Source organism: Otolemur garnettii, unplaced genomic scaffold, assembly GCF_000181295.1.
Source record: "Otolemur garnettii isolate 467f Iridium unplaced genomic scaffold, OtoGar3 scaffold00106, whole genome shotgun sequence".
Classification (NCBI taxonomy): domain Eukaryota; kingdom Metazoa; phylum Chordata; class Mammalia; order Primates; family Galagidae; genus Otolemur; species Otolemur garnettii.
Genome location: NW_003852501.1, coordinates 6,856,975 through 6,866,473, shown reverse-complemented (window position 1 = coordinate 6,866,473; position 9,499 = coordinate 6,856,975). Strand labels below are relative to the sequence as shown.

The window sequence follows — 9,499 nt, the reverse complement described above, 5'->3', positions numbered from 1 at the left end:
CTGGGCTCGAACCCGCCAACCTCAGTGTATGTGGCTAGCTCCCTACTCACTGAGATACCAGGTGCCAAGCCAGAATATCTCTTTTTAATTAGTTTAATTAATGAAATCCTGGATTTCAGAGGGGGTAACTCTTTGGCAAAAATTAGGTAGGTCTCTCCAGGTGGCTAATATCCAATTTAACATTTTTTATACTTTACTTTCTGTTAATTTTACTTTTGCTTTATATTTGTGACACCTCTGTCATCTCTAAGTAATTTTCAACATGTTATAAACATAACATATTATGTTCGATTTCTTATTTTAAAATTTTGGAGTAGCAACCAAGCAAGCTCCATTAAGCTTCCAGGGAACTACATGTTTTAGACATTGGATTAAGTATATTAATTAGAAGTAGGTGTTAAGAATTCAGTTTTAAAGTAAATTGAGTAACTTGACTTATTGTATTGAGGCTGGGTTATCACAATAAGAAACAGTAGAATTTTTACTTGGTAGATGTTATTTCATCAAGAAGACTTAAAATTATGGCTCATCTGCTGCTTTGTAGAGGTGTCTTTTCTGCCCACAGAACACTGAAAGCTCTTTTGACCATGTGTGCAGAAACGCAGGCCCCGTCGGGGAGAGCATGCCGACTTTCTTCGGGTCCCTCTCAAGGTCCATCTGTGGCGAGTTTTCAGATGCCTGGCCTCTGATGCAAAACCCCGTTGGTGGTGACAACATCTCTTTTTGTGACTCTTATCCTGAACTTGCTGGAGAAGACATTAATTCTCTCAATCCAGAAAAAGAAAGCTCGACATCTTTAGATTCGAATAACAGTCAGAATTTGGTTGGTGGAGCTGTTCCAATTCAAGCTCATCCTGAAAACTTTACAGAAACTACCAATTTATCTAGATACACCACCACACTGGCAGAACCAACACTAACTCAGGTGGCACTGACTACTAGAGGCCAGCTAGGTCAGGAGAGCAGCGCTGTCATTAACCTACCCACGCACACGTCCCTCCAGGTAAGACAATGGCTGAGTCCGTCATGCACTTTGATTTATGGTAGGCCAGTAGACCAGAACTCTCTTCCCACCATTAAATTTCAGGGAACCTGATGAGATTTTCCATCTTTCATAATTTCTTTGGTGTCGTAGAAGGTGTTTTAAAATAAATGTCAAGAGTTTTTGTTTTAACAGCTAATCTATGAGACCATAATGGGCAAGCCATTTTCTCTTATTCTTCCTTGTAAACCCAGCTACTTAGCACAGCACCTGCTGCCCCAATTGAGAGAGGAGTTGGCTATAGGAGCACCTTGCAAACAAACCCTGACCTTCATTTTTTCCCCTGTGGCTGTCTTATGTCCAGTACTTAAATGCACTTCATTCACTGCTAGAGTATTAGGTCTCCTAGAGCTGCTCCTTCCCCTCCCTCCACATTTACTGCTGTTTTCTGGATCACTCTGTTTTAACTAATTGACTCATGTGGTTGGAAATTGGGGGTTGTGACCTGAGATCAAACACATCATAAGACATTCCCAGGTAGAAGAATTTAAAATCAGGGGAGGTGGCAACTGCAGAGAAAAGGGGGGCTCTCTGGTGAGCAGCAGAGCGGGAGGCAGCAGAGGAGGATTCAGGGACAAGGGAGCACCATCTCCTTGCTTTCTCCTCCATGTGAGGACATGGCCTTTGCTGAATTTGGCTTAATGTTTACAAACATTTCCTTAAATGGAAGTGCATATATTTTTAGCATAAGTTCTTCTGAAAAATGGTGTCAGCCTTGAGTACAAAAGGGCAGAGTCACAGTGACACATCAGCTCCCAGCCCTCCAGCCCCTCCCCTGCACAGACAGCCTGGCTCTCACGTCTTGTCCCTGCCTGCTCTGGTCAGGGCCTTGGGTGCTGAAGAAGACTCTGCACCTGCTCCTACGTGGGGCCTCCCATCAGATTTTGTATCCTCGCCTAATTATATCAGAAACTGAGTCTGAAGTCAAAGTGTGAACTCAGATGTGTTCTTTTTAAGATCAGTACGCAGATCATATGTTGATCTGAGTCTGTAGTACTCATTTTTTTTTAACTGTAAAAAATTCTCTGAGAACATTTATAGGGAATTCTGTAGAGAAAACACTTACTAGCTTTGGGGGGAGTGAGGAAATGTTGGTTTTCTTCTTAACATGGCAAATATATGGAAGAGATAAAGGAGGGAAAGCAAACAAGTTAGGCAGTTTAAAAACCATAACACGCACACCTCTGAGCGCCACTGGGAGCTGGGAAAGATGGTTTGCTGATTTTTTTTTTTTAAGGCATCCCATAATTTGTAACATTTCATGATAGTAAATAAGAAAAGCCTTAGTCCAGTATAGTGTAAGTCTCCAGAATGGATTGTGCCCCACAAAACTTGGGAACTGAGAATGTCCCATAGCCTAGAGCAGGTAACGAAGTCCCACATGCCAGCAGGGCACCCATGGTGAGAGGAAGCAGAAAACAAGGGCAGGGTGACTCCCTCCCCTCCAGCAACAGAGGAATTGGGTGCCTCGCCAGCCACTCTGAGTGAGTTACCTTCACCTGTAACTACCAGGTGTATGCTGTACACCTGTCATTAGGGGAAGGCCTAAATAATGCAGTGACTGCCACCAGCTGACTGTCAGCAATTTCTCAGAGTCCAATCAGTAAACAGAATTACTGCTCACCTTAATTTTGTCCCTTGTTCCCAAGTTTGTGATAGAAGTTGCTGAGACTAAAGAATGAAACATCTTGATACCAGGTCACTCCAGAACCAACTCAGTCTCTCTCTTTTTCTGTTTATGTTGTTGGTAGGGTTGGGGAAGGGTTTATAAGCACCATTACCACAGCTATATGAATGTAAAACTGTTTAAAGTTATTTTAGTGTATAAGATTGGCATATAATGACATTAATTCCTCTTCAAAGATAGTCAAAGTAATCATCATCATCTATATAAAGACATGTTCAACTCCAATCATTATGAAAAGACAATTGTGATTCCATCTAAAATGAATCTGACAAGAAAATGCTACATTTGAGTTGCACAGTATAACTTAATAATGAAAGTATTTTATTAGCTTTTTGAGATTTAGGCTAATGTAAGTATGATCTTCTGAATTCAGAAAAGGAATTGTTAAAATGTTAACCGTTTCCATTTTTCCTCTCCGATTAAAAACAATAAATAATATCGAGCCCATTCTAAGAGATAATCTTTTCCAGATTCTAAAAACTACTTTCTCTTTAGTTAGATTTGCTTACTGATCTGTGAGACGTAGTGAATGAACCTTAATCTTCCAAAGAAAAGAGGGAACAGCAGCAACTGTAGACCTTTGGGGGCTGGATCCTCCTCTTTATTTCAGAGGTCAGGCAAGTGTTCAACTCAACTTAAACTCTTGGGCTCAAGCAGTCCACCTGCTTCTCACCTAGTCTTTCGTTTTGTTTTATTTTCCAGTCTACTATATTCTAAAAAGCAATTCACATTTCCCCCAACAGGCTAATTTTCCAAGGTAGAGAACACATTTACTTCTCAATAATAGTTGATTTCAGGAGCTCACTGTTAAGATTGTTAACCATTCCAGAGTTCATGTTTTGTTACTTGGCTCCATGACATGGGCTCATCCCTAGTTCAGGAAAGCACCTCTCTTTGGGAGGTAAGGAGAAGATATAGGCACAGCAAGACTTTTGTCTTTACTTGGTGTAGGACTGTGATTTTGATACATGACGCATTTGTTTCCAAAAACGATTATCTTCACACACTAGTTTCCTCGTGGGTGGTTTAAGACTACCCAGAATCTGACGATGATTGTTATGATGATAGTTATGGTTCAGGATGAAGGAAATAGGTGTGAGAGCCTTCTTTAATCTATATGACTCAATTTTAATCAAATTCTTCCTATGTACGTCTCCCTAAGAGGGAATAGAACTGAGAAATTTAGGATATCATTTGCTGAGATATTTGGAAGAGTGAAGTCAGCTGGTTTTCTTACAGGAAGAGCTTTTCTTGATGTTTTTAAGCCACATTTTAAGTATGGACATGAACAAGCAAAGAAGGTTAGAAGAGATACAAGAGGACCTGGGTTCTACTTTCTCAATCTATTGAAATCTCCACTTTTTCTTTCTTGGTAAAATGAAGATAACTCACCTTTCGCAGGAGGGTTAATATGGTTAATTCTATCATGTCCATTGGTCAACATATTTTATAAAACTGTATCTTATTATTGAAGGTATTTCAGAAGCTTTTATTTCTAGATAATTTCCCTAGACTTAGTTGAAAAAAAAAATTTTTTTTTTTTAGATAGACTCTCACTCTGTCACCCTGGGTAGAGTGCCGTGGTATCATCATAGAAAACAGCAACCTTAAACTCTTGGGCTCAAGCAATCCACCTGCTTCTGCCTCTCAGAGTACTAGGATTACAGGCATGAGCCACTGTATCTGGCCCTACTGAAAATTTTTTGGATAAACTTATCTGATATGTAGCCAATGCCAAATTAGTGGTAAATTAGTGCATGAAATTAAGGTTTAACTCGTGTCCAGTAATGTTGAATTGTCTGATGCCTCCTTCCTTCCTGAGATCTGTGCCCTTTTTGATAAGGACAAGCCTGTCAGCTCCACTTTGCTGAGGATATTTGCCCCTGTGAATGTTCCAGGGAGATCATTGTAAGAGAATTCTCATTCCCAAGCATTTCTAAATGTCCTTTAATAGTTTAATGGCAGTTTCACATTCGAAGACTACTTGGCAGATAAAGAATGGCACTATTCATTACTTATCTTTTGTTCTGGAAAAAGGAAATGAAGAATCCTAAAATCTTTACCTACAACTGTATTAAAGAAACACAACACAGAACAGACAAGTTTTAAATGTTTGAATGAGGTTCAGAATCAGCAAAAGAATTGCTTGTTAATACATTGTGGTTGCTATGGGTTACGTTAGCATCTTTTAACATTAACATTAACATCCTTTGCAAACATTGGGGGGCTATGGGTTGTTAGGAGACTCTTCATTTTATTCTGAGTGCATGGGTGCCTGGATGCTTGAATACTGTTGAAAGGACTTCTAAAATTCATGTATGCTATTAGTAAAAGTAATGCATAATAATTTTTTACAATTACAATTTACCAGATTTAATTGGTAAGGCACTGTTTTTAAAGCTTTCTTTCTATTGCTGTTTTAGGAAGCTTAAAGGACTTGCTTCTTTCTGCTGAAGTGTATGTCTGGAGCCCAAAGGACACTCTCCTCTCTTAGGCTTATGGAATAAGCACAGTCTGCCCCGTGCACAGCTTCTGGGCAAAAAGCAAATCAGAACCAAATGGATGGCATTTCAAGCCACAGTTGCTTCTGTGCCAGACCAGCTGTAATCTGAAACCTTAGTGAATAATAAGAAAAGACTGCAGGCAGACTGAGGATACTTTGTGTCTCTTCAGCGGTAGGACCTTCTCTGCTACAAGAGTGACTTCAAAGACTGAAGGGCTAAATTGGCAGCCGATGAGATTCCAAACACATAACAAGAAACAGAATTGCATTCATGCTTATTGAATGTGGTTTTATGAGACTGAAGACCCAGAGTATAAATTTCCCCTTGCATTTTCCTTCCAGAGAAATTTCATATAGCCTATGAAATGTCATAACCTGAATGCTGAATGGGTTCAAAAGTGAGTGTTCCTATTAGAGAAGGTCACCTTTTCATCATCTAAAGTGATTAGCTTAGCTGGTTACAAATGACTTCATACTGCCTGCCTAAATCTTGGATTTATTACCTGAAGTTGACTGACCTAAGTAAGGGTCAGAGGAGAGCATCTTATCAGAAGCACCACTTTGGACCTCAGCCTGTGTCTCATGAACACCTGCCGATGCTGATATCAAGACAGGCCTGGCTTAGGGAACATTGCTGGGAAAGGGAGGCCCATCCCCCTGGATTAAAAACCACTTAATGCACAGTCCAGAGAGACCTGTATGCAAAGATTAGCATATTTCTGTGAAAATTAGTTAATATGGAAACATTTTTTACATCTGTCCCTGTGCCAGAGCTTAGAAGATCTAGAAGATCCTGAATATCTTATAGTGAAAAGTAATATTTATAAATGTAATGCTCTTTTATTTGTGTTGTATCTTATGCTAAAAGCTTTAGAAATTATAGCATGTCAGATTCCCTACTAATGAAATAGTCTCCAATGAGAATACACTATATATTAGAACCCAAAGAAAAGGCATAATTTGGCGGCGTGGAGGGAGTGGGGGCAGTAGGTGAACGGTCTGTAACTGCCACGGTGTTGTTTGACCATGACGTGGTATTGTTCCCTCCAATCTTTAAGATTAGTTAACATGTGATCTCCTGTTTTTCAGCCAGATAGTGTTGGATTTAAGAGGAGGGTGCTTCTTCCTGTTAAGATGCTCTATCACCAACCGCTCTGGTGATTGACACACTAGAATTATCTCTAGGGCTAAGAAATTAATTAACCCAGTTTAGTCATGAAGCAAAGAATGGCTCCTTTGCTCTTAATCTTTATGCCCTGGAGAGGACTTCACTGAGCAGGATTTTTTTTTTCCTGTGGTTGCATCTACACAGCCTTTTTTCTTTTAACTGCTTACTATTAGCTCTGTCACCTTTTTACTTAAAGAAGAAATAGACTTTTTGAGCATCAGTATGTGAAGAGTGCACTGTTTTGTTTTGAAATTGACCTGCCCAAATTCATGTCTTTCACCTAACATTTAAACTGAATATTAAAATCAACCTATATTTCCTGGGACATTTTTATCTTCTCTCTTGTTACCCCATGGTTTTCTCTCTTGGCAAGACATTGGAACACCTGGATGAGCCCACTTCCTTGTAGCCTTTTCTCTATTCATAGTTTCAGGTTCCAGTGGGTGAAGACCAGCTTGCCTGTTGCTGGCACTTCTCATGACTAATAATAGTTCCTTACTTGAAATGGGAAATTAGCAACATCATGGCACTCTACCAAGGGCTACAAAGTGAAACTCTGTCTCTAAAAAAAAAAAAAGAAATGGGAGATTAGCATGTCTCATGGCACCTCACAATCCTCCATAATTGAATAACTTTTTTTTATTAGCATAAACCAATGGTTCCTAAACTCTGGTAAGTCACCTAGTCTTATGAGAATTGCCATTAGGACACTCATGTAAAATATTTAAGATTTGACCACAAGACAGCTATGAAAACACAGGTAGAGTTTCCTCGAGTGACTTCGCTGTAATTCACATATGTCTGCCATTGTTTGCAATCTGATCATGTCTGTTTTGACAGAGAGATGATCAAAGTAGGCCAGGGTTGTGTTCCTTTGTGTAACCTGAATATATTTTCCACATGTAGAGCCCTGATTAACTTCAAAGACAAACACTTGCTAGAGAAAGCCAGATTGATGGGACTGAGACTTTGGCCAAAATCCTGAAACATTGCTTTTTGATCAGTAGAAATATGCTTTGGGTTGAAAATCGATTTCATTTGATACTGCATTTGAAAAAAACCTGGGCTTTTGTATCAAGCTTGAAGACATTTTACTACCACCTACTCTAGAAACACATAATAGTATTATATTTTACATACTTTGTGAACATTTGAGGCAAAAAAATTCACTCAATCAACTCCACTGCAGGAGTGCTGATGTCAGAAAATCTGCATGGGGTGATCCTCGTGGCTGAGTGGAAATAAAATGATTGTTATGGCTTTTCACACGGCTGAAGCTCATTGTCAAGAATGAAACAAGGATTTTGAGAGCAACCAAGAGAAATCACAAGTTCTCTAATGTGTATATGGAATATATTTTTTAAATACAGATTTTCTACTTTAGATAAAGTGTTAATTTTGTTATTAAAAAAGGAAAAGGAAAGGAAAAATATCCATCATTGCTTTAAGATAGCTTGAATCAATTTAGATTTCATCATTATATTTTGCATACTGGATTTATACATTTGTAAATTATCCTTTTCTTATACAAATAGTTTTGTAATGCCTTTTTTATTTGTGAATAAAATTGTTACCTTGTATTCTTATTCACATGTCTACTGAGAAAATTGATTTTGTGGGTGCAGCTGTTTTCATTCTGGCCAGAAGTCCATGTGAGGGTTGTCCACAGCTCTGCCCTCTCTGGCCTCACAAGCTCTATGAGGGGGATTTGAAATCTGTACTCGTGGCCCAGTCGTCTTTCTCAGGCATGTCAAGCTATTGATAGGTACTTTCTGGCACCAGATTTGGTATCAAGATTCTATCATCACCTCTTAATTTTCTTCATCTTATGAAACAAAGAGAAAAGGAAGTTTATAAAGCAAAAGAAGTTTTGTATTCCTTCTTTTTGGAGGTCAGGTTGGTGTCCTCCCGCAGAAAGGGCTAAAGCGGGAGCTTCCCCAGAGCAACAACGGTCACCTTGATTTTCTTCTTCTTCCTTAACCTTTTCCTTCTTCTCCGCCCTCCATAATGCATTTAAGGCAATTATTAGGTTTGGAGAGAGGACTTTAAAAGTTCCCTGGGAACAAAAACTTTTTTTGAATGTTAAAGTGACACCATGCTTTCCCAGCAGGTGGGTCTCCACTGGTAAATGACCTTGGATTTTCTGAGGGAAGGACAGTGACTTGTTTTCCCCTTCACGCACCTTCACCCATAGCCCCAGCCCCTCCTGTGGGCTTTCCTGGTGTCCATGGAGACTGGTTGAGCTCACGGGCACCATACATCCTTCAACTCCCTAAGAAAAATAACTCAAAAGCTTATGAGGTTCTCAATGGGAGGTCTGGAGTATTCTGTAGTAGCTTCAACAGCATATTTTCATTATAACCACTACAAGGTCTTATTAAGGTTTCTATGAAATTGGCTACTTATTCTGAATTTGTCCCACTTAAACCTGAGAAGGTATTGTCTACTTTAAATTTGGCACCCAATGAGGTATTTAAATACAGCTTATATTTATCATTTAGTCATCTCGAAACTAAACAGGGACCTGAGAATTCCAAAATCTTACTATCAAACAAATTTCAATAAGATTCGGTCTGTGATTATACACATAAAATTGTGCTGACTCAAGGGGACAGTTCATATTAGTATTAACTGTGTCACATTTCAGCCAAAGGAAGGTCAAAAGGTTTCTACTCCTGAGATTGAGCAGGATGGGATTGGGCCAGTTTATAAACCACCAGTGGCATTTGGATTGGTGTGATTTATGGCTGCTTTCAAATTAGTTGCTCCCGAAGACTTGAATTTTTTAAACTTAGTAGCAAAACAACTTTTTCTAGAACCATGGGTGGTCTTCTGATGCAGGTTTCATTTATTAGTCTGTAAAGATAGGATTCTTTTTTTCTTAATTTCTAATGGCATTAGCTATTCCTACTTAAGACTATGAAATGGCTGTGTTCTGTTAGTTTTGTTTAGGGTGCAATTTAACTAGCAGAACTATGCGGAGGGATTTTCCTTACTTGGGTTGATTATTTACAGTAAATAGAGGATCTACAGAGCACTCTGCCGCAATCTTTTAATAGCAGGTTACCAGAGATGTGCTGCCTGTGGAGGCCCCTCAGA

The 9,499-nt window shown here is 39.2% G+C and overlaps 1 protein-coding gene across 1 annotated transcript in view; it reads left to right on the top strand.

The window, feature by feature from the left end:
• TNFRSF19 (TNF receptor superfamily member 19) overlaps positions 1 to 5,921 on the top strand; it is a 91,664-nt gene extending 85,743 nt beyond the window's left edge. Inside the window, exons 9-10 of the mRNA XM_012809492.2 lie at positions 598 to 1,003; positions 5,153 to 5,921. Of these exons, the coding sequence (XP_012664946.2) occupies positions 598 to 1,003; positions 5,153 to 5,161 (415 nt within the window). The 3' untranslated portion in view covers positions 5,162 to 5,921. The remainder of the gene's footprint in view (positions 1 to 597; positions 1,004 to 5,152) is intronic.
• The last annotated feature ends 3,578 nt before the right edge of the window (positions 5,922 to 9,499 follow it).